The sequence below is a fragment of the Bos mutus genome, chromosome 9 (genome assembly GCF_027580195.1).
Source record: "Bos mutus isolate GX-2022 chromosome 9, NWIPB_WYAK_1.1, whole genome shotgun sequence".
NCBI classification, from domain to species: domain Eukaryota; kingdom Metazoa; phylum Chordata; class Mammalia; order Artiodactyla; family Bovidae; genus Bos; species Bos mutus.
Genome location: NC_091625.1, coordinates 87,979,404 through 88,005,176, shown reverse-complemented (window position 1 = coordinate 88,005,176; position 25,773 = coordinate 87,979,404). Strand labels below are relative to the sequence as shown.

General features: G+C 42.6%; 1 protein-coding gene across 1 annotated transcript in view; it reads right to left on the bottom strand.

The window, feature by feature from the left end:
• Positions 1-25,441, bottom strand: part of AKAP12 (A-kinase anchoring protein 12) — a 112,109-nt gene extending 86,668 nt beyond the window's left edge. Inside the window, exons 1-2 of the mRNA XM_070376864.1 lie at positions 25,323-25,441; positions 24,619-24,960 (exon numbers count right to left, since the gene is read on the bottom strand). Of these exons, the coding sequence (XP_070232965.1) occupies positions 24,619-24,780 (162 nt within the window). The 5' untranslated portion in view covers positions 24,781-24,960; positions 25,323-25,441. The remainder of the gene's footprint in view (positions 1-24,618; positions 24,961-25,322) is intronic.
• Positions 25,442-25,773: the final 332 nt, after the last annotated feature.

Sequence of the window (25,773 nt, the reverse complement as noted above, 5' to 3'; positions counted from 1 at the left end):
GTCCTTACTGTTTCTGTCCTTTATTGTCTTCATCTTGCATGAAAATATCCTTGATATCTCCAATTTTCTTGAAGAAATCTCTAGTCTTTCTCATTCTATTGTTTTCCTCTATTTCTTTGCATTGTCCATTTAAGAAGGCCTTCTTATTTTTCCTTGCTGTTCTCTGGAACACTGCATTCAGCTGGGTATATCTTTCCTTTTCTCTCTTGCCTTTAGATTCTCTTCTTCTCTCAGCTATTTGTAAAACTTCCTCAGACAACCACTTCTTGCATTTTTTTTCCTTTGAGATGGTTTTGATCACTGCCTCCTGAACAATGTTGCAAACTTCTGCCCATAATTCTTCAGGCACTCTGTCTACCAGATCTAATCCCTTGAATCTATTTGTCACCTCCACTGTTATAATCATAAGGGATTTGATTTAGGTCATACCTGAGTAGCTGAGTGGTTTTCCCTATTTTCTTCAATTTAATCCTGAATGTGGCAATAAGGGGCTCATGATCTTAGCCACAGTCAGCTCTCGGTCTTGTTTTTGCTGACTGTATAGAGCTTCTCTATCTTCAGCTGCAAAGAACATAATCAATCGATTTTGGTATTGACCATCTGGTGTTGGCAGAGTCATCACAGGGTTCTCGTGGCAAGAATACTGGAACAGGCTGCCATTCCCTGGCCCAGTAGACCATGTTTTGTCAGAACTCTTCACTATGACCCATCCACCATGAGTGGCCCTGCATGGCACAGCTCCTGGTTTCACTGAATTATGCAAGCCCCTTCGCCACAAGGCTGTGATCTGTGACTAGCAATTCTACTCCTAGGTAAATACCCAAGAGAAATAAAAACATATGTCTAGGCAAAAACTCGTACACTAATGTTCCTAGCAGTTTTAAATAGCCAAAAAGTGGAAAAAACAACCCAAATGTCCACCAACCAACGCATGGATGAATAAAATGCGGGGTTGTCGTTGCTGCTTGTAGTCACTCGGTCGTGTCCGAGTCTTTTGCGACTCCACAAACAATAGCCCTCCAGGCTCCTGTGTCCATAGGTTTCCCAGGCAAGAATACTGGAGTGGATTGCCATTTCCTCCTCCAGGGGTTCTTCCCAGCCCAGAGACTGAACCCACGTCTCCTGCATTGACAGGTGGATTCTTTACTGCTGAGTCACCAGAGAGGCCCTAAAATGTGGGATCTATCCATGCAGTACAATATTATTTGGCAATTAGAACTTTGCAAACATTATACTAAGTGAAAAGAGTCAGACACAAAAGGCCACATACTATATGATTCCATTTGTATGAAACGTCCAGAACAGGAAAATCTTGAGAGACAGCGAGGAGCTGAGTGGTTACCAGGGACTCCAGGGAAGAAAACGGGGAATGATTGCTAACGGGTATGAGGTTTCTTTAGGGGGTCAAAATGTTCTACAATTGACTGTTTTGATGACAAGTGTATGCAACTCAGTGAATATATTGGGTTGGCTGAAAAGTTCATAAGACATTACAGAAAAACCTAAATGAACTTTCTGGCCAACCCAATACAACAACAACAAAAAAACACTGAATTACACATTTTAAATGATAAATTGTAGGGTATGTGAATTATATCTTAATAAATTCTTCTAGAAATTGAGATTGGGAAATAACTCAGAGGGAAAGGTACCCGTGGATATTTTCCTGGGGTAAACGTATCTGTTTATTTCCTGTTAATCACAAACAAGATCTACAGTGCTTCTTGAGCAACAGTAAAAGTCATGACAAATCAGATTTAAGTGGTGTTGGTTCCTAAAGGAATCCTTTTAATTATGTAGGCCTCCCCAGATGTTTTGGCCACTTCTTATGATAGAAATCAGCTCCTTTTCCACTAAATTTGGAGGGGAAGACTGAATACAATAACAAATGAGTCTCAAGTGCTATTGAAAGATATTCTTTACTAAATTTTAAAATTTTAGGAAGGATATATATAAAACTTGAAAATAAAATCTTAAAACTCAGGTGACATTTTGATACTATCATCCATCTTTGAACAGGCTGACTGACAGGCTATAGCTGTCTTTAAAAAGACAGTGAAATCTAAAAGCCATGTGTAGCTTCTATATTCAGATGTCTGCAGAAATCTTTTCACCTAAGATGGAACATTTTTTATCTTGACCATGAGATTTAGTCATTAGATATTAAGTATTTTCCATACCTATTGGTATGGAAAGCACTGGGGCTTCCCTTGTGGCTTGGATGGTAAAAAATCTGCCTGCAATGCAGGAGATCCGGGTTTAATCCCTGGGCTGGGAAGATCCCCTGGAGAAGGGAATGGCAACTCACACCAGTGTTCTTGCCTGGAGAATTCCATGGACAGAGGAGCCTGGCAGGCCACAGTCATGGGGTCATAGAGAGTCAGACACAACTGAGCGAGTAACACATACCTAGTATTGGGAACAGTTTCCTTCCAGCATTCTTATTAAAATAAACCTTGATATGCCCCAAATTCCAATTTTTTTTCTGTAATATTAAAACAGAAAGTGTTAGAGAAGACTCTTGAAAGTCCCTTGGACTGCAAGGAGATCTAACCAGTCAATCCTAAAGGAAATCAACCCTGAATATTCATTGCAAGGACTGATGCTGAAGCACCAATACTTTGGCCACCTGATGCAAACAGATCCATTGGCAAAGACCCTGATGCTGGGAAAGACTGAAGGTAGGAGAAGGGGATGAGATGGTTGGATGGCATCACCAACTCAAAGAACATGAGTTTGAGCAAGCTCTGATTGTTGGTGAAGGACAGGGAAGCCCAGTGTGCTGCATGCAGTTCACGGGGTCAAAAAGAGTCAGACACAACTGAGCAACTGAACAACAAGAATGTTAAAACAAGGGTTTGAAAGTTGGTCAAATATCCTGCAAATTATAAATACAGGTCTGTTCCAAAACTGAAAGTTTCCATATAATGTAGTATTTGATTAGATGCCGTATCTTCTCTTCTCTTGTTAAAAAGAAAAGATCAATATTGACAGATTCACACTAAATTTAGTTAGATATATACAGCTGCCAAATTTTTATTTTTGTTTTAAATTCATGTATTTTTGAGAACATGTTCCATTGTTGTTGTTTTTTTTTTTTTTTTTGCGTGCTGAAACATGTGGGATCTTAGTCCTCAAATCAGGGGTTGAATTGTGTCCCCTGCATTGGAAGCTCGGAGTCTTACCCATTGGATTGCTAGGGAAGCGCCTCCCATTGCTTTAGGAGTTACTTTAGTAGTTAGCTTGGTCCCACACGAAGGTTCCTGGATCTCACTTAGAAGGAAAAAAAAATATATATATATATATGGTGAGGGTCTTGTGCAGGGGGTGGCTAAGTGGCTTCTGTTAGGCAGAAAGGTGATGCCCAGTGAGTGTGGACAGGAATCAGAGCAGCTGGGGAGGCGGCTGTCTCCATCAGCAATACCTAAAGGTTCGAAGAATGCGTGTTTCCCTATTGGCAATGGAAAAAACTGGTAGCCTGGAGACTTTGCCTTTGAACTATCTCCACAGCCACTAAAAAGAAACCACACCCTGCACCTTCCCTGGAACCTCTCTCCCTCCGTTCCTGCCATTATCCCTGGTATTTTTGCCTGTGAAAAAGCCTCATTAATTTAACACTGGTACATTTCACCTCAATCCGCCTGCAATGCAGGAGACCCGAGTTCATTTCCTGGGTTAGGAAGATCTGCGGGAGAAGGGATGGGCTACCCACTCCAGTATTCTTGGGTTTCCCTGGTGGCTCAGCTGGTAAAGAATCCACCTGCAATGCGGGAGACCTGGGTCTGATCCCTGGGTTGGGAAGATCCCCTGGAGGAGGGCATGGCAACCCCCTGAAATATTTTAGCCTGGAGAATCCCCGATGGACAGAGGAGCCTGGTGGGCTACAGTCAAAGAGTCGGACACAACTGAGCGACTAAGCACAGCACATTTCATCTCGCCAACCTGTGAGAACAGATATGTGTCTTTCCACGGTTGCATTCTAGACATTTGAGTAAGTGAGTGAAAGTCGCTCAGTCGTGTCCAACTCTTTGAGACCCCATTGACTATACAGTCCATGGAATTCTCCAGGCCAGAATACTGGAGTGGGGAGCCTTTACCTTCTCCAGGGGATCTTCCCAAACTAGGGATCGAACCCAGGTCTCCTACATTGCAGGCGGATTCTTTACCAGCTGAGCCACAAGGGAAGCCCCATTTTAGACATTTAATAGACCCCAATAACAGGAATCGAAAATGGTTTACAGTGGCTACAGACACAAAATCAGTCCCTTTGTTCTACAAATCTATCACTTACTTTCCAACATGAAGCGCACAGGCAACGAAGCTGGCACTCTGAACATTACTCTTCTCAAAATAACCCAACTCCAAACCCCACCTTCTCTCTGTTCATTAGGGTTTTGTGGGTTCTGCTGTGATAACTTTCTCTCCAGGACCTGAAAATATTCATGAGTTTTTTAAGGACCAAAATCTACACTTCTGATTTTAATGCAGCAATATCTGGACCCTGGAGACTATTTTTAAAGTCTTTATTTTTTGTACAATAATCCAAATGGACACTGACCAGTGCAAACTACATACACTCTTTCTATTAATACAGTGTGGAGTATATTCGGTATGAGCCACCTGCTCTCATTTTAGATAAGAGCTAACAAAAAATAAATTAAACCTCTAGTGTTTTACTTCCTTTCTGTTTTTCAACTAATTCTCTTTCATCCTAAATTCCCTCCCATGTTGACCTAGAAGTTTCTCAATAAGCTTAAAATGGGAAAATATTAAAGAGAGTTTTTAAAAGTTGAAATCATCTTGAGGCTCCCTTGGTCATCCAGGGGTTAAGACTCTGCCTTTCAGTGCAGCGGGTGCAGGTGAACTTAGGTCAGAAAACCAGAGTAGAAACAATATCGTAACAAATTCAGAAATTCAGCAAAAGACTTAAAAAAAATCTTCAAATAAAAAGAAGTTGAAATGATCTAAAACAGTCATCCTAACACCTCTTCATTTTCTTGCACTCGCTTCATTGTTTAGGCACATACAAACACTTGTATTAGACAAGGTTCTGCATGTTTTCCACATTTTGAAACCATAACCGTTTTCCCAAGTTGCTACAAATTCTCTTGTGTTCTTCAAAGACAAAGGATCAGGTGTACCTACCACACATAATTCTCTTAACCCGTCTTTCAAAATCTCAAACAAGACACAGATAAACATTTGTAACACATTTTATGGAACGCAGTTTACCTTCCTTTGTATTATTTTTACTTGCTGAATTTCCAGAACCAGGTGCACTGGAACAAAGGATGTGAACGCTCACATGGTTCCATGTGTTGCCAGACTGTTCTATATATATATATATTTGCAGCACAGGAATGGGCTTTAAAGCATTTCATCAGGGTGTTTTTCTTCTATTCTATCAGAGGCCTTCCTCCCTGTCCTTCCATAGATCCAGTGCCCTCCTGTCTCTACTGGAAGCCGTGCGTCTGCCTGCTAATCTGGCTCTCCTCTTTATCCCCAGACGCTGTCACCATACCTGCATTTGAAAAAAAGACGTCACCCAGCATTTGCTTTCTAGTCTCTTTTAGCTTCAGTCAGTCTAAGACATCTGCCTTCAGTTCTGATGCAATGTGATAAAACAGCAGGCCACCCTTACCAGGAGGATCAATCAATTATGTTCACTCAACTGTTTGCATGATTAGACCACATTTACAAGGAGAGCGGCTGAATGACTTAGTTTTGTCAAATCTCTCACGAAATCCAGAACCATCAGTCCATCCCCCCAAAATCTTATAGTTTAGGAACCTGAACAATAAAAGACCAAGAAAGGAAGAAAACAGAACAGAAAAAGAAATTTGATTATTAGATTTATTTTTAAGTGAACCCAAGCTGACCCCTAACGATCACCAATTTTTTTTCTCACACAACTGTTGAGCAATCCATTCTAGGCCAGGAATAATCACCATTATCTGTGGTTCCTATGATAAGGGAGGATGACTGAGGGGGACGAATGGGTAAGGAGAAAGAATGGCTTTTATATAGCTATGCATATACTAATAGATTTTTAACAAACACTATTATTCTTTTAAAGACACCACTTAATTATTTTTAAAATTCTTTTTAGGTTTTACATTTATATCTGTGATCCATTTTTAAAAATTTATCTAATTTTAATTGGAGGATAATTGCTTTACAATATATGATCCATTTTAAGTTAGTTTCTATATATGGTGCAAGGTGTGATCAGTTGTTATTGCTATTTTTTTTTACACAGAAGTATTCAAATTTTCTTAACCATTTGTTATTCTGCATCCTGTGTCATGTGGGATCTTAGTTCCCTGTCCAGGGCTCGAACTCATGCCCTTGCATTAGAAGGTGGAGTCTTAACCACTGGACCACCAGGGAAGTCTCCTGAACTGTACACTTTAAATGAGTAAAATGTATATTAGGTGAATTATATATTAATAAAAACTGGTGCAGAAAGAAAAGAATGCTTTCATTTACATGTATAAATTTAACTTTGTCCTTAAAACATAAGCTTTTATTACAAATTCTATTTACTATACTCAAATTGAGTCTATATCATCCAAATAAATGAGATTTTTGAATTGGAAATAGCTTTTACCAGAAATATTACATACATATTTATATAAAAATCTATCTTTAACATGCATTTGTGATTCCTGCTATCTTGATGAAGAATTTGTTGGCAAAAGAACCATCTAGAATTTTGCATTAAACATAGATCTTATTCTTTCATGATATTAGCAAGCAAAAGTAGCTAACTGCTTTAAATGTATATTATAAAACTAATAGGCTTTGTCGGCCATTCATTTCAGTCTCCTTGCGGGAATGCTCCTGGCTCAAGCTTCCTTCTTGGCGCCCTTAAGCTGTTGGGCCATCCTCCAAGCTCAAGTCCTCTGTTCCCTTCCTCTCTGTCACTCAGTCCCTTCTGTCACCCACTAGCTTTTCTCCCAGAACAGTCTCCTGTCCACTTGTCCTAAGCTGGAGACTGTATGGACCATCCAGGAAGACATCAGGGCAGATACAGAGTTGAGGTAGGTGGGCTCAGCTTGAAGGGATAAAAGACAATGAACTAGAGGTGTCCCTGGCAGAGAGATAATTTCAGGATTCGACAGCACGTAGATGTAATGGAAGCCAAGATGCTGTGTGTTTCCCAAGAATTCGTGGAGCAAAAGTGATTGAAGAAATAGCAACAGGAGTTTAGTCTGTGTTGATCAGATGCACCAATGACCAGCCTTGCGTAGATATAGCTAAAAAAGATCCGAGTTAGAGAAAGCCCAGGAAGTAAGGGGTGACTCTAGTTCAGGAAGTAATGGTAATTCTCCTGCCATCAAGTTTTCCACACTCTCAGAGATTCGCCATGTGAGTCAAAGAGAAAATTTAAGAGAAGACTCTGGAAAAGTCACATGAATACATTTTTCACCTATAAAGAGGAAATCTAAAGGCGAACAACTTCAATGAATAAACTGTCTTTTATATTCAGGCAAATAAAATGGGTTTAGGGTTCTGAAGAATAAGGAAACTGAGACCCAAAAAACTTGTTAAAGCCTTAGACTTGAAGTTGTGAAAGGTCTTTTCAGCTTAAAAAAAACAAACTGTGGGATGGGCTGAGGTCACCCTGTGGGATGTTTCCACCTGAGAAACAGTCCTGATAAAGACTGGCTTTGGGCTTCCCCGGTGGTTCAGTGATAAAGAAATCTTCCTGCCAATGGAGGAGACAAGGCTTTGATCCTTGCTCTGGGAGATCCCACATGCCTTGGAGCAACTAAGCCCATACACCACAACTACTGAGCCTGTGCTCCAGAGCCTGGGAACCGCAACTACTGAGCCCAGGCGCCACAGTTACTGGACCCGAGTGCCCTAGGCCCCATGCTCCGCAACAAGAGAAGCCACCGCAATGAGAAGCACGCAACTAGAGAAGACCCCTCACAGCAACAGAGGTCCAGTGCAGCTAAAAATAAATAATAAATAAAATCATTAAAAAAATAGAAGAAGAATGGCTTCAACAGAAAGAAATTATAAAATGCTTTAGGGATTTTCTCTTTTTTGGAGGTGGGGAGAGGAAACGGAAAACAAAGAATTTCTAAGCTTTATTTAATTCATACCAGATACTTGCTTGTTGAAAAGGCCAATAAATCAAATGGTTGAACTTTTTAAGTCAACTGGATATGTTTCTGTTTCAGATAGAATCCCCAAAATAAAAACCAACCTAATGGAATAACTGTATAGCCCAAACTATGTTTCTATACAAATATGATCAAGATGCCACAGTTTGCATTTATCTGAAGATGCCCACGGTGGTCGAAAGTTGACTTCAGTTATGTAGACATTTCTCGGAGGCCACGTTATTGCAGTTCATGCAAAAATATTTAAAATCAAACAAAGGCAATCATACAAGGAAGAGAGCTTCCTTGTATGGCTACATTCATTGACTGAATGAAAGAAAAATATGTGAAAGAGCAACAGAAAGCAGCTAACCAACTGTTGGTTTTTATCTTTTCCAACCCTCAAGATGCAACGTTAGGAATAAAGGATAATAAATACATGGGTGTGTAAGTGGGGCAAAGAGGAAAAGTCTGGAAGCACAAATACAACTGCAAGTAGAGCCCCCCTGCCCCACCAGATCACAGAATTCCAGGTACTTCTACCATCTAACTGTATCTATAAAGCAGTCATACACACAGAAAAATGGCTAGAAGCAGGAAGACTAGTTTGAAGACTAATGTTGCAGTACATGGCATGTGCCTGTGCTTAGATTCAATCATGTCTGACTCTCTGCAACCCCATGGACTGTGCCCACGAGGCTCCTCTGTCCATGCAGATTCTCCAGGCAAGAATACTAGAGTGGGTTGCCATGCCCTCCTCCAAGGGATCTTCCCAACCCAGAAATCGAACCCAGGTCTCCTGCATAGCAGGCAGATTCTTTACCGTCTGAGCCACCAGGGAAGCTGAGACAAAGGTCTGAGGAAGCAGCTCTAGAACCAATGGGACTTCATGATGGCCTGCACGCTCTGCTGTTGCTGCATAGTCGCTCAGTCATGCCTGACTCTTTGTGACCCCACAGACTGTACCCTGCCAGGCTCCTCTGTCCATGGGATTTCCCAGGCAAGAACACTGGAGAGGGTTGCCACTTCCTTTTCCAGGGGATCTTCCCCACCCAGGAATCAAACCTGGGTCTCCTGCATTGGCTGGCAGTTTCTTTACCACTGAGCCACCTAGGAAGCCCCAGATGGCCTAGATACTGGCAAATGAAAGAGCCAGTAAGACAGTGATACCATTCACTCTTCTATAAGATGCTGAAGGCACTAGAGAGAGAGTTCCCTTATGGGAAGAAGAGGCAGGCAAAGGGGACAGAAGAAAACACTGTTTTTGAGGTGAACTTGTCCAACAGATAGATGCATGTGTGAGACTGACACTTGGTGGATATAATGGGGTGTTAAAACCCCGGGAGAGGACAGTATCCCAGCTGGACAAAGCCCTGATCGGGATGGACAAATTAGCCAGGGGATGATCCTTAGGGAGGATACAGAAAAGGGTTTACACGGGTACAGCAGGACAGACAGATGATGTGCTGGGAGGTCAGGATGACCGAGCAGAATGAGAAGGGAGAAGACGGTGGCTATAGGTGCCTGGCATTCAGTTACACCCAAATGGAAGAGAAAAATGAGCGGAGATGATTCTTTAGGTCATGACTTGGCTCCAAACCCAAGGAGCTCTTACAGGCTGGCATCAGCTATCTTCCCATCAGGAGGGAATGGGAAGAATGAGGACAGGCTTTGAAATAACTGGATGGCCCACAAAGATAAATCGTTTGCCATTTACTTGACAGCAGATAGAGCGATACATCCTAAAACACCTAGAGAGGCAGAAAGTCCCGGGACCTGAGGAGGGTCTAGTGTATCAGGAGCTGTCTCCTCCTCAGCATCACAGCCAAGGCCAGGTTCACATCACAGTGGTTTCGTTCCCACCAGCCTCAACCCAAGGAGCTGATGAAACCAGAAGACCTCAAGAGTCAGTGAACTGTGGGACTTCCCTGATGGTCCAGTGGCTAAGACGCTGCACTCCCAGTGTAGGGGGCCTGGGTTCGATCCCTGATCAGGGAAACTAGATCCCGCGTGCTGCAACGAAGACCCAGAACAGCCAAATAAATAATCTTTTTTTTTTTTTAAGAGTTAGTGAATCAAAAGTTTCATAAATGTTTACTTTGCTGGCACCCTTTTAAAGTGAGAATGATACCACTTACCTCATAGAAGTTATGACTGAAAAATAAGATAGGAAAAAAGATGGGCAAGTGCCCTCCAAAACCGTCTGATACCTAACAGTACTCACACCCAACAAACGTCAGTGAGCTGACGGTGAGAGAAGGGACTATATTTTTTTCATATTTCTACATATGCCTGATCCTTAAGGTTTAGGCCTTAGTTAATCCCCTACAGTTTTCACCCTTGTAATCAAGCCAGAAACACACAGTCAAATAACTGTGGGAAGAGCCCTTGAACATCGGCAGAGGACACAAAGCTGACACAGCCAGGCTCCCCTTTCACTCACAGGACATTCACGCTTTGTGTGAGCACAAGCACAAGAAGTCACACTGAAGAAAGGGGCCGCTGCGTGGGGACATCAACCATATTTCTATGTGAACTAATTTTTAAAATAAGTACAGTATTAGTAAATGTTTACTAAGAAGCAGGAATCATCATTTTATGCCTAGATTGAGTTGCTCCCACTTAAATGGCCTGAAGCAATCTTACAAGAATATTGATTTTTAGGCTTTCCAAAGAAGCGACTTTCTCAAAAATTTCGTTACACTCCCAGGATGCTGTTATTTGCTTTGATTTGCTTTGATCAGACTCAAGGAAAAAATAAATCAGTGTGCGTCTCAGCTTCTTATCCGAAGCCGAAATAAGCCAGCTTGGTCAGCTCATAGCAAAGGAATCAGAGGCTTCGGGGATTTTTTCCCTCTTCATGACCATAAAAAGCAACAAGCGGGTGACATTTCCCTTTACTCTTATTTGCCAGAAGAAGAATTTGTAGCTCCATTCAAGAAGGCTCTGTTTTGACCTTCGCCTGATCTTCGTTCAAGTTCACATACAGTTACAATACCTCCAGTATTCACTGCAGGCGCTGGAGAGGGTTTGAGGAACACAATAATTTACAGCATTTAACTCCACAGTAGTCCAATTGTCTTTGGCCCCAGAAAATACGGTTAAGGGAGAGTTTTAGGACATAATGTCGCTTGTGCTAGGATGTTCAGCCCTATGGGTAATTAATTAAGTGCCACAGAAACTGAGCCGATGGGTTATTGGACTCACCACACATTGAAAATAAAAACTAAGTCTAATATGCAAACTATCTAGATTATTTGAAAAATGAAGTGAACCCAAAGTATATTCAGTTTCCAAATTTTCAATGATCCTACTGTCGCTCAATTTTCTACTTCTTTCTCTTTCCCTGCCACCCCCACCAAATACATCAGGAATTCTAGACCTAACTTAATAAGGACATAAAAATATGAAATATTTCATCTTAGGATAATCTGAGGCATTTTCCAAATAATGTACATTTAAAAGCTGGGATATATCCTTTATTTTCATTTAATCAGAGTAAGAATCTCTCTACATTTATTTCATTTAAACGTTGGATATAAAAGGAAATAATTTTTGTATGAATGAAATGAAAATCCATGCTGCTTGTTCCCCTCCCCCAAAAGAGAACAAATTTCCTTAATATCTCAGAATTATTCTCGAGGTCTCAGATTTGAAATAAAGTTAAGTCCTCACCTCCATCCGAACAAATGGAGATGTAGACCTCAATTAATTACTGGTTTCACACTGCCAATTTCAAGTAATGCATAAGTCCCATGCCGGTATTCAAATTCTCCAAGGCAGAGCCACAGATACCTCTCCTGGCTTCTCACAATCACTGTTTTCTAATTGTGTCTTCACTAGCCTGGCATTTCCCAATTGCATTTGGGTAAAGATGCATATTATATGTCCCCTTTAGGAGAGGCATAATTAATAATAACATATTAAAAGTTTCTGCAAAAGTCCTGTAGTTAAAAAATGAAATCTTTTTGATGTGGACCGTTTTAAAGTCTTTACTGAATTTGTTACAATATTGCTTCCTTCTGTTTTATTTTTTGTTTTCAGGGTCACATGGCATGTGGGATCTTGGTTCCCAAATCAAAGATCAAACCCTGACGCCCTCTGCATTGGAACGTGAAGTCTTACCCACCGGACCACCAGGGAAGTCCTCCAAAAAGAAATCTTTAAGCCAACTTCTCCTAGACTATTTTTCACTCAGTATTTCTTCCAAGATGGTGAGGTTCTCTCTTGCCCCCTTACTTTATTACTTTTATTATATTAAAATTATTTAATTATTTCCTTGCCTCCTCCTAAGCATCTCCATTCGTCAGCAGTTCACCATAAATTCCATTTCCTCTGTCTTAGTTTGATTACTATGAAAAATTACCATAACCTGAGTGGCCAAGATGATAAACATTTCTTTCTCAGAGTTCTGGAAGCTGGAAGTCCAAGATTAAGGTGCAGGCTGATTTCGGTCTCGTAGGAGTTCTCTACCTGCTTTGTAGAGGGTACCACTTGAGGGTGGGGAGGGGATGTAAGCGCTCTGGGGTCTCTTCTTATAAGGGCACTAATTCCTTAATGAGGGTTCCACCCTCATGACCTAATTACCTCCTGAAGACTCCGTCTCCTAATACTATCACACTGGGGATTAGAGTTTCACCATATGAGCTTCAGGGACACACTCAGTCCATAGCTTCCTCTGTGCCACCTTTCTTGGTACCCCAGGATGTGCTTTCTCTTGCCTTTGAACCCTGTCTTATTAGTGCCTCTTCATCTGGCACTCAGCAACAATTCACAGCAAGAAATGGTTTCCACAAATTTAAGTCCACAAGAGACTATGGGCATTATGGCCACACATAGGGGATCAGCGGGTCCCCACTGTCCTTAATCCTGGTGGCAAATACAGACCCCCAGCTCACTTAAAAGGTACTCCAATTTTTCGAAATATACTTACACATCATCTGCCTATTTACTCTTTTTTTTTTTTCATCTGGCTGTATGAAATTTATTTGTTTCTTAAAACACTTTTAAAATATGCAAAATAAATATTTGCTTATTTATTTTGCATCTTTAAAACATTTAAATGCAAAATATTTTTTGCATTATTTATTTTGCATTTTCAAAACATTTTTACTCCAGGATTGTGCAATTAAAAAAACCACACCACTCCTGTGATTTTCTGGTCGCTCGTATATAGCCCTGTGAAAGTCGCTCAGTCATGTCTGACTCTTTTCGACACCATGACTGTAGCTCACCAGGCTCCTCTGTCCATGAGAGTCTCCAGGCAAGAATACTGGAGTGGATAGTTGTTCCCTTCTCCAAGGGATCTTCCCAACCCAGGGATGGAATCCAGGTCTCCCACATTGCAGGTGGATTCTTTACTGTCTGAGCCCATCTATAGCCCTAGCTCTTTATTTTTGGTGTTGGGAGAGCACATGCATGTGGGGAATCTGTTACTTTTAGTCCAGCCCTCCCAGAGACTAACAAGTTAATTTAGACACCTAATTTGCCTAAGACTAAAGAACCCCGAGTAAGAAATTAGCAGGGATCCAGTGATCACAGGGACTGCTTGAGAACCTTTCTCTGACAAATGTAACGCTTTAAACCATGACCTACTTCCCTGAATACTCCAGCATTCTTTGAATTCCTCTGTCCTGGAGGACTGTTTATCAGGCACAGTTCCAGAAGTGACTTGAAACCTCTGTCACTGTTGCAATTCTAGATAACACTGAGGGTGCTCTTAGCTCCATTTAGGACAAAAACCTTTTGAGCATTTTGAAAGACCTTAGTGTGTCTTTAACAGCAAAAATTAATAACAAAAGAACAATCAATCTGCATTTTAATCAAAGCAAAACAAATTTCCTATATTATAAGCAAAACAGACAGATCTAACACTGCCATCAAACTGAATTTAAAGGAAACAAACTCCTGAAGGTTAAAAAAAAAAATCAGTTATAAAACCAAATTAATTTGAGTTTTGGCCTCATGACTGCCAAGTATTTTTTATTTAAAATTTCATATACTAGCTTTTGTCAGGATCGGAGGGAAAAAAAACCTTGATAATCAGGACTGATTTAGTAAAGTTTACTGGTAACATTTTCCACTGCTTTTCAGTAACTGACTTCATATAAAACAGAGCAGAACAAGAACAAAAATTTCCATTCAGATATTTAGATTAACACTACAGGAGTCATTAACTCATGTCTAAATATTGGTTAGATGTGCCTCTGAAATAATTAAGAAAAATTCATCACCGAAAAACTGTCTAATCCTTAGCAATTTCTTGTAGATTGCAATCCTTTCTCCATCCCCTCATTTCCACCCCAGTTGGTATAGCAGTATATAGTCATTGCAAATCTAACCACATCTAAGGCTGAACTTTGCATAGCATTCAGGGTTACAGGTGTGGAATAAGACTGCTTTACATACATACCCAAGTGAAGGATAATTTCAAACAAATGTTCCTTAAGAAGCATTATACAAGCAGTTTGTTACCATAGTGAAAAAGTAGCACCCAGAACTGAAAATGTAAAAAAATAAAGAAAGGCTAAGCACCATAACATACACCAACATTGTTTTATGTTTTGTTATTGCTCTGTGCGTCACAGCAATATGTATTTCAAAGAGCAAGTAAAACTATCAAGGATGTAATGAAACATGTCTTCAATAAGGATGGTCAATATCAGGAGTAAGGACAGAAAATTGATCACGAGGCAGACAAAACCCAGAGCCTTATGTAATGGCTTGATTCAATAAGAAATCATACGCTCAGACATGAAGAAAAATAGCAAACCATAAATCGTCCTCCGAATGACACACCAGAGGGCATATGCTGGAGGTGGAAAAAATTGCGAAGGAGAAATGTCTTCTTTGAAAGTGAAGATAAACATTCCCCAAGCCACCTAGATTCTTTGCTTACAAATGGAAGAGATGCTAGTCCACCATCAGCCTCTTTCATTTTAGGTGGACTCAGATGCGGGGATAAACTAGTCACTGTCGCCTGATGAAGCAGTGACGCAATGGCTATTCGACCCAATGCCATCTGTTTTATCTAGTGTTCTCTTTGATTATCATTCATTGGTTCCACCTTCTCCCCAGCTACCACTCTCATCTCATCTCATCTCTCTCCAGCTACCAGCTCTTACCCTGTGATATTAACCTTCCCTAGGAGCTCCCCACTCCGCCAATCTGGATTGCTCACAGTGCCTGTGATCTGGGCTAACGCAGGTCACTACTCAGAGACGCACTATTGATCTCACAGATGCTCTCTGTCGTTTTCCTAGACTCTGATGCAAACTTCTTCCTTACGTTAAAAAAAGGGGGGGGCTATAACTGTCAAGTGACGTTCTCTCTTCTAAAGATACACCTGGTATAAGTCGTTGTTTGGCAAGGTTGGCTACAGAAATAAACAACTGAAAACGACATCAGGAGGGGAACATCTTTGTCTACTGGAGAAAATGGAGCACTCCATATTCCAAGCCTTGAAGTCTCAGCTGTTTTTGGCTGCCCCTGTGCTGAGCCTACACTCTGTACCCATCCCATCGCTCAGGTTAATATCTGCCCCTTACACTCCTAGGGGTGTCCTCTCTGCTGAGTGTGAAAGGGTCTGCCTCATGGCTTTCTTTTTATCAGAAGCCTCCACTTGGACGGCGCTCTGCAGCCTGTGCAGCTCTTACCATCCTGCTGCTGCTGCTGCTAAGTCACTTCAGTCGTGTCCGACCCTGTGCGACCCCATTGATGGCAGCCCACCAGGCTCCCCCTTCCCTGGGATTCTCCAGGCAAGAACACTGGAGTGGGTTGCCATTTCTTTCTCCAATGCATGAAAGTGAAAAGTGAAAGGGAAGTTGCTCAGTCGTGTCCGACTCTTAGCAACCCCATGGACTGCAGCCTACCAGGCTCCTCCATCCATGGGATTTTCCAAGCAAGAGTACTGGAGTGGGGTGCCATTGCCTTCTCCGAGCTCTTACCATAATTGCCTGCAATTCTTCCCATTATCCTCTTACAAACATTCAGCTCCTTCATATGCCCTGTGCTTTCCAGCCTTCTGACTAATATGGCCTTTATCTGCTTGTGACACTTGGCGAAATCGTCTTTTCTTTGCACATCGGCTATCCAGACAATTCACTGAACAGACACGTACCAACTAAGGGCAGTTCTGTTGCCTGCCCAACTTATTTGAATCTTTGTTATTGAATCTTTCCTCTAAAGCTGGAGTCCCCAACCTCCAGGCCCGGGACCGGTTATCTGCTGTCGCATCAGTGATGGCGTTAGGTTAGAAATAAAGCGCACACTAAATGTAACGTACTCGAGTCACCCCAAACCATCCCCACCCCCCACCCCCGGTCGGTGGAAAAACTGTCTTCACGAAACCAGTCCCTGGTGCCAAAAAGGTTGGGGACCCCTTACCTCACCTAGATCATGAGGTGCTCAAGGATAATGCTGTGTTATTTACCTCCTGAAGCATCTAGAACCAGGGCCTTTCATAGCGTAAGTGGTTAGGAAATACTTGAGTGATTATTTTTAATGAATAATATTATTATATACCAAGAAAATAAATTCACTTCTGAAGACAACACAGGTTCCCCACTTTTTAGTATGTATCTATTTATTCTCTGGTGGCTCACACAATAAAGAATCTGCCTGCAATGCGGGAGACCTGGGTTCGATCCCTGGGTTGGGAAAATCCCCTTGAGAAGGGAACGACAACCCACTCCAGTATTCTTTCCTGGGAAATCCCATGGACAGAGGAGCCTGGAAAGCTACATACCATGAGGTCACAAAGAGTTAGACACAACTGACCAAACTAACACTTCCTTTTCACTAAACTTACCATAGCCATGAGACCAGGGCACGCCTAACAGTACCTGAAGATGTAAAATATACAAATATTTCAAACCGTGGATCTGCCATTAGAATCGATTAGATTTTTAGCTACTCTCTTAATGCTTTTAACAACGTGTACAAATAAACAGAGTAGGAAACATTTTAAAGTAAAAGAAAATCAATAAACATATATGTGAATACGGAAACTTGAGACTATTTAATCAATGGTACTGGAGAACAGTGTCCTGTATGGAAAATGAATTTAGACCTCTTCCTCTAGACAGAAAATTATAATCCCTTTTAATGGAGCGAAGAGACGAATACATGAAAGGGAGCACTTTGACTCTTTTTTAAGCACCAAGCTCTTGGATTTCTCTCTTCTTTGTATCCCCAGTTCCAGGAATACAGGAGCCAGCAGAGAAATGTTAATGAAATCAAGACAGAACGGCAACTACGTGGTGCGGAAAGCCAGACAGCCCTCTTCTGGGCTCATCCTCAACGACTTGGTTAGGTGTTAAGATCTCTTCACCCGACATTCAGCCCAGCCAAAGGCCATAAATGAAGCCAACAGCTACTGCCTACCAACTCAAGTGACGTTTTCAACATGATAAATGAGGGACGACAGTTAAGAGGCATGGGGCGAGGGGGGGAACAAAAAAGTTAACGTTGACAAGTAGATCCTGGCTCAGAGAAAAGAAAAGAACATTGGATTCCATACCTATTTACCTTGAAGAGTACATTCCATTAAGAACAATACTATTAATATTAGCAGCATGGATAGTCTCAAGACAGCAGAATAAAGGAGTAAAACTATGTCGGGGAGAGGTTTCCCTTTATTTTCTCCCCCTTGCTCTTCTGGAAGCCTCTCTGCCACCCACATGAGTGCCAACATCGCTCAGTGGGTGCTGCCGCCACCTCTCCATTGCCTCCCTCAGCTCCGACACCCCGTAATCCACTTCCAGACAACGGTAACCACACCAGACAAATCAGGACCCCGGATGAGCATCAAGGCTACAAAATCTCAGATGCTGGAATGGCCTGGGATTCTGATAGAATCATCTAGAAGGGGGCTGGGTGGGGTCTTTAAAAAGCTCCCCAGGTGATTCAACTACACAACCAGGTTTGGGAACCACAGAAAATGTAATCTCTCCAGATGCCCACAATTTGCATGCCTGCATATAACAAACAGCAGATGGGCCACTAATTTATAGTAATCTCCGCTTCCTAAAATTTGGCTTCTCTCATTTACACAACATCATGAAGAAACTGCAGGGAAGACAAAACCCTTTGAACTTGAATAAATACTTGCATTAAGAGAAGCCTAAGTGTCCGGGAAAGACGCTGTAGTTTCCAGTGCTTTGAACACCTACGTTTTTCTGGGAAAACATATTTATTCCAGTTAACAGAGCCAGGCTGTCATTTGTTATGAGAACTGAGAACGGCGCCCAGGGGAGGGGACTACTGTTTTCCCAGGAAGTGAATTTCTACTGCCCACAATTCCTGATTCCAACATTTCATGGATCAGATGTATGAAGAAATTTCTGGCAACTGGATGATTTTAGATTGTTCCCAGAGGAGAAATTTTTAAATTGATAGCTAAAGAAGTAGGTCATTGCAAAGTCGATCCAAGCAAATAAAATTAAAGCCAGTTTACTAATTTGGGAAGGAAAGGGAACAATACCTCAGCCTTGTTTTTATTCTAAGCTTGTTATTTCCCAATTCTGATTAATTTCTGGGAGGGGAAAGTCTTTTAAAATTAACTATGTTCCCAGGTGGCTCAGTGGTAAAGAATCCGCCTGCCAATGCAGGAGATGCAGGTTCAATCCCCGGGTCACGAAGATCCCCTGGAGAAGGAAATCGCAATCCACTCTAGTATTCCGGCCTGGAAAATCCTATGGATGGAGGAGCCTCGTGGGCCACAGTTCTTGGGGCCACAGAGTCAGACACGACTAAGTGAGAACTCAACAGGTAAACAAACTATAGCCTATGATGTTCTGAAAGTCAGTCGAGTTCCTGATGAAGTGCTGAACAGAAGAAACGCATACAATCAGTACACCTGACAGGGCACTCAACTTCATAACTAAAAGTGCCCTGAGGGAATCCAAGGTGCCAACTGAGGTACAGATTGGCAAAGACTAGAAAATCTGCTATCCACTGAGGCATGGGAAAGTGAGTGTCGATCTCCACAGAGCAGGAATGCAAAGTGGCTGAATCTCTTTGGCAAGTAAATTTAGCAAGGATTATCAAAATTTAAAATGCATAGAAATCCTATGATCCAGCAACCCTACTTTCAGAATCTCTCCGAGAGATACATTTGCACACGTACAAAGATGTCTGAACTAGGATATTCCGTGTGCCAATTTAGTATAACAAGACTAGGAAAGTCTAAATATACACACAGGGGATTGGTTAAATCATTGTGGTACTTCAATCCGTACATAAATGAGAAATTCATGTAGCCAATAAGACCGAAGGGAGATCTTTATATTTTGATGAAAAGACAGCCAAACCCTAAAGTTGCAGAATTTATGTGTTGGGATTTCATTTGTTAAAAGGAAAACACCGGGCTATTCTTATTCATACACTTGCACAGGCATAAAGGTTTTAGAAGAATATGCAAGAAACAACCAACATTGATTTCAAACTGTTGTTAACAGTGAGTACTTCAGGGGTGGGAGGAATAGGATACGTTCCCTTTTTATCATCCTCTACAAATTATAAGTTCTCAACCATTAACATTTTTAGAAAAACAAACATTAAATGAATCTTGTCTGCAATGACTTTAAATAAAAATCATTTTAGGGACTTCCCTGGTGAACCAGTAGCTAAGACTTTGGCTCCCAACGCAGAGGTTACCAGCTCAATCCCTGATAAGGGAACTAGATCCCACAAGCCGAAACTAACAAGAGTTTGCACGAGGCAGCTAGAAAAAAAAGATCCTCTGTTCTGAAATGAAGACGTTAAGATTCCAAGTGCCGCAACTAAGATACAGGGCAGCCAAATAAATAAATAAATCATTTTAATAAGAGTAAGCAAGTGCTTTTGATCATCTTTTAATAAAGCCTTTATGATTCAAGAATGATGCTGTCAGGCCTACAGTCAGATTTAAATAAATAAACTTAATTATTCATAATAAGACATATACATGTATATATAACTGAAATTATTACAGATTAATATCTTCACCTTAATCCTTTTATTAGATGTACTAACAGGTAGGATCACAGGTATAAACCCCTACTCTTACATTCTTTAATAAGGTACTAACTTGCAGGAATCAACCAAAATCTAAACAGACAAGACAAATAATTATAATTATAGATTTTAAAATAGTTTATTGAAAATAAGCTTTCATATTCACAAGATATAATGCATCTCCTCCCAAACCCAGCTTTTTCACATTTTTCTTTAAATTATTTAAAAATGAAACTTCTCCTAAATTATAATTTTTTAGGGTATGAGAGAACTAAGAATTAGCTTCAAGGATATTTAGTTTTATAGTTTCCTTGCACTAAAAGTACCGAAGTATTTTTCTCACATCACTAACTGCTGTAAGTTCTAATTTCTCACTTCTTGAATGACTATAACATAAAGAATTATATTTAGCTGATTTTCCTTTCGTTGGTATTCTGTAACACTGAACATTTGTTAAAATGATAAAGAAAATGAAATCATTTCTTAATGCCTTTTAAAACAGAATATTTTCTTTCCATTTTATTAATTATCTTATAAGATACCAAACTGGAATCATCCTTTTAATGTAGTCTAAAGTGATCCTGGCACAGAGATTAGTGGGCACACACTGAATTCAGAGAGGATGCACATTTGGAGGCTGTCCTTCGCCCAGGGAAGTATTTCAAGTGGAAATCTCTGCTGATCTGACACATCTAAGAGCCTAAAAGCCTATAATGGATTCAAGGGAAGGCAATGCACCCCCCCACTGGCTCTCAGACCATCTTCACACCCACAACTCCAATCTCCAGACTGTGTTCTAATCAGCAAGTAGCACCTCTTATAATCTGAGGGAAATTCATATACAGGCAGCCACACCCAGAAAACATCACTCTGTTAACATATAATTCTTTTGAAATCTTAAATTCTGGCCCTTTCCACGTAAAACCAATGACATAATCACATGACAGCCATCTCTAGTCCCATCTTTAGTAAACACGGGGCAAGTGGGAAACAGCACGTACCCTAGGCTGGGACGGGAATTAGGAAATGCAGCTGGCCGACTCAATTGTCTGTTTAATGCACAAAAGGTAGAGACATCCTTAACTCATCAGGACAATAGACTCTTCTATTTGCATGTATCTATTTGAGTCACAGCTCTCGCAGCCAAATGGAACCACAGCTTGAAGCACTGACAAGGGTCTCAGTCTCCCCACCCTCCAGGGACGCAGGCCTTACTCTGTTGAACTGAGAACTGTTTTATTTCCAGCTCTAAGTTACTAAACAGAAAAGACAGAAGGGTTAATTTAGAGGATTGTGATTGTCCAGATTTAGCCTGGAGCTTGGCTCCAGAGATCAAGATGTGTCAGAGAAAAGGAAGTTCGTCACTGGCCACCACCACCCGATGCTGCTACCAGAATGAAAGCAGGCAATTGAGGAATAACATTTGGCTTTGTTTACCACCTGTGTTCAGGTGGTCTAATCTTCTGTACCCTGCAAACTCGCAAAATTTAACCTGGAAAATAACCGATCAAGCCATTTTGCCTCACAATTAACATATAAAGATTGTAAAAGATTGATCGGAAGATAAGACTCCTTCTATTTCCATTAAAATACATCACAGATAAAATCAGGATTTGTCTCAGCGCATCTAAATGTCAGGCTTGTGTAATCAAGTTTTACCGGGGGGTGGAGGGGGGGCGGAAATCTGCTAATAGCCTTTAATTAATGATCAGCATTCTGCTAGGGGGAGGGGGATGTATTAGTCTAAACCTCCCCAGATGTCCACAGACTCAATCAAAAAAGCTCAAGATGTAATTCATCACTAATTCAATGTATGAAGTGGTCTCATTTGAGCCACTTGCATTTATCATGCATTTGTCTACTTGAGATTAAAGGCAATTTGAAATGCAATGGTAAACAAGCCATTCTAAAGAAAAAGAAAACTGAGTTCCCAAATCTTAGTTTTCTGCTAGATATTCACCTGGTCCGAGAATAACCAGAACTGACGTTGACTGAGTCACTATCTGATAAGTGAGACAGATCATGATGATAAAGTCAAAGAAAAAGTAGACGGTTGTTTATCTGTTATACCCCAATACAAAATTAAAAGTTTTAAAAAGAAAGCAGATGGACCAATGTATTCCTCAACTTGACCGTCTCCAATCAAAATCAAGGTGCCAGGATCATCCTACATGCCAGCCACACACTCCATACATGGAGCAATACCTGTTATGAGCAAACCCAGGTATGGTTCCTGCCTTTGTAGAGCATTCACAGCAGCCAGAAGAACACTTAACTCATCAAGTCACTAAACTCACAAACATGGAAACTGCTGGCAAGAAGGGTCCATGGTGCTATGGGAACCCAGAATGGCAGATGCAATTACTCAGAGGTCTGAAATTAGGGTTGAACAGGGTGAAGAAAGGAGACAAAAGCTACATGCTGAATCATTCTTAATTAGAGAGTCCTTTTGAAAAGACTTAGGTCTTCAAAACTTGAGTAATAAATTTTGCTAGTCGCAATGAAAAACTACACGTTTTCTAACATGTACATGTAAGTGTATTGATTTGTCTACAAATTGATAACTGGGCAGTCTGCCAGAAAGTTCAATGATACTCAGGATGTCATTTAAGTAATTTTTTAAAGGAGGTCATCTCACTGTTTCAAGATGGTTGTGACTAGGAAAGAGGAAGAAGGATGATGTTATGGAAGGAAGATAAAGAGAACAGAAAGGAAGCAATATTTTAAATGAATACACAGAAGTTTATTGGGAAGAGAATAAGTACCATATCTTACTGTGAACTGTTACTAAGACCTGAAGGGCTGGTAAAAGCCAAAGAAAAAAATGTTCCCCAACTGCAAGCTTTTAGCAATTATGTCTTAAAATTATCTTTATTACTGGACTCTAAATACTGGTTATGCAGCCATTTTGACAGTAGTTGACATCAAAAAGTGAGATACAGTAAATATTGAAGCATAACTGAGGCACTTCCTGGTGGTCCAGTGAAGTCTGGACACTGAGCTCCCAATTGGGGGTGGGGCGGGGGGTGCCCTGGGTTGGATCCCTGGTTAGGGAACTAGATCCCACATGCTGCACTTAAGACGTGGTGCAGCTAAATATGTGTGTGTATACACACACACACACACACACACATAACTGAGACCTCAAAAGGGTAATAGATTTCTTAAGCATATCTTAGAGAATCTAGGCATTCCAGGCACAGTAGCCACTGGTAAGCATTTATAGCTCTAGGGACCATGGGTTTTACAAGGAGATATGTTAATGACTAGAGGTAATCTAGACTACCACAGCTAAAAGGTCAAGGCGATGAGGTCGTAATTCTGTGATTTTTACCTAGATTTCCGGGGTTTTTTTCCCTTACACTTATACTTCCTGAGACAACTCTTAAAGGTCCTCAAGTACTCTGTATATTCTCAAATTTAACACGTTTCTCTCTCTCTTTTTTTTAAGTATTAAGTATGGTTACCCACATCTTCCCATAAAACTATCACAAAATGGGTGGGGTGAAGCCTGGCCAATGAACATACATGCTGGAAAACAGATCTAAAAAACAACGATCTGGACAAGTCACAATCTGGGCGGCTGCAATTGCCAAGAATAAATATTGCAGCCTCGAAGACCTAAGACTATAAAATGTAAAATGTCTAGGACGTTCAGCACTGCTTCCATAGACCGGGATAGACAGGGACTACTCCCTTACGCCTTCGACTGCATCCTTTGAGAACTTTAACTACTCCTCCAGTATTTGTTTATCCCACTGAGTCCAGCGAACTGAGCGAAAAGGAGGACGCCGCCGTGTTTGCGAACCCTGTCATTCCTTTTGGAAATGCCGCGTCGGCTCAGGTTTTCTTTGGCGGCGAGTGAGCTACACCCCAGGCTTTCTCTGCATCGGGAAGGCGGTGTCGTCTGCTTCAGCCGCCTGCCGCAGGAGGACTGGGTACCAAACCCGGTCGCTCCAGACACAGCCGGCAGCAAAGACAGTGCGCTGCGGGGAACCCACGGGTGGCGGAGTCGCCAGGCTGCAACACGCGTCACGGCCCAACAGCTGACTTTCCGCATAGGGAGACGGGGTGGGGGGCTCGACACGTTTGGCCGGGGGTCAGGGCTCCGCAGACACCCCCGCACCCCCACCCCCACCACAGGCAGCTCGCCGGTGTCGGGTTGGGTCCCTCCACCGGAAGAGCGTGGAGAAAGGCTCAGTTAGCGGCGGGCAGCGGGCGAATTTTATTACTGCGGATGGCGCAGTCGCCTCCCCTGGAGACCCACGACAAAGATGCGAGCCCCCCTCGCCGCGCTCGCGGATCCTTTGGTCCCGCCCCGGCGCTAAAACCCTGAAAAGCCTAGAAAGAGGGATTCAGGCTCCCGAGTTTGCAGATGGGCTGGACCGGCCAGGAAGTTACTGCAGGCGGAGATCGAGGGGACCTCCCCCTCCCCCTCCCCCCAAAGACCCCCGCCGTTCCGCCCCACCCTCCTCTCCTCCAGACAGGTGGCCCGGAGCGCCCCTACCTTGGTGGCGGGGTCCGCAGGGGCGATGGCCGGGTCTCCCGGCGTGCCGGGCGCCGCCTCCGCCGCAGAGCCGCCGCCGCTGGGCTCCGGCTCGGCGGGCGTCGCGCTCCCCGCCTCCGGCTGCTCCGGGCTCCGCTGCTCGGTGGAGCTCCCGGCGCCCATGGCTCGTCTGCGGTTCTCCGGTGGCTAGCCGCTTGGTGAACGCCTTCCCCAAATCGCAGGGACGCGGAGAAGAGCCAGAAGCCGTGTACTCGCGAAGTCCCAAGAGCGCCTCAGTCTCCCGCCGTGCTTCTCCAAACCCGCCCAGACAGCGAATGAAGGAGACGCGCTCGCGGCAAACTCCTTAAAAAAAAAAAAGCCACCTCTTTGCCTCCTCCTCCTCCCCCTTGTTTTTCCCTCGCTTCATCACATGAGCGCAGCCCCAGACACGCCTTGCAGCAGCATCTCCCCCCAGGCTGCTAGGACCCGACGAGAAGCCGGAGCCCTGGCGAGCCGCCCACCTCGACCCCCAAGGCGCCTCCCATTCCTATCAAGACTGCAGCTCGAGTCCACCCAGGGGTGCCTCCCCAAAAGTGAGGGGAGAACGAGAAAAGGGAGCCCCCCAGGGGAGACCGGAGTCGCTGGGCGGGGGTGGTTATTAAATGATGGATGACCTGAGGCAAGGCTACTGCTGCAGCCCACTCTCAACCGGCCCAGATGCGAACCTAGATCCCCGTTTTCCTTCCTTCGGACTGCTTGCCTCTGAACATGCGTTCCTGCCTCCTCGCCGGGAGCCGGAGAAAGGCAAGCGCTCCTGGGCTCCGCCGGAGTCTGACCATATTAGGGCACCTCACGTGTCAGGAGCAGGGAACCAAGAGGTTAATGCAATCAGACCACGGATGAGGTGGGCCAGGCGGCCCCACGCTCTCCTATCACCCAGAACAAGTGATATCAGGCGATGCCATCGGCAACACCGCTCCCCTCCTTCCCCGGGGAAACTGGGGAAGTGAGACTGTTACTGGAAATGTGCCTGTCCTTAAGAGCATGATGCTGGAGTCCAGGCCACCTCTCGCTTGCGCACGGCTGAAACAGGATCACACGGATCTGTTCATTTGCCGTCAGTGTTTCTCCATAGATAAAGTCTTTCAATAATAACAACATCAGGGCCTTGCATTC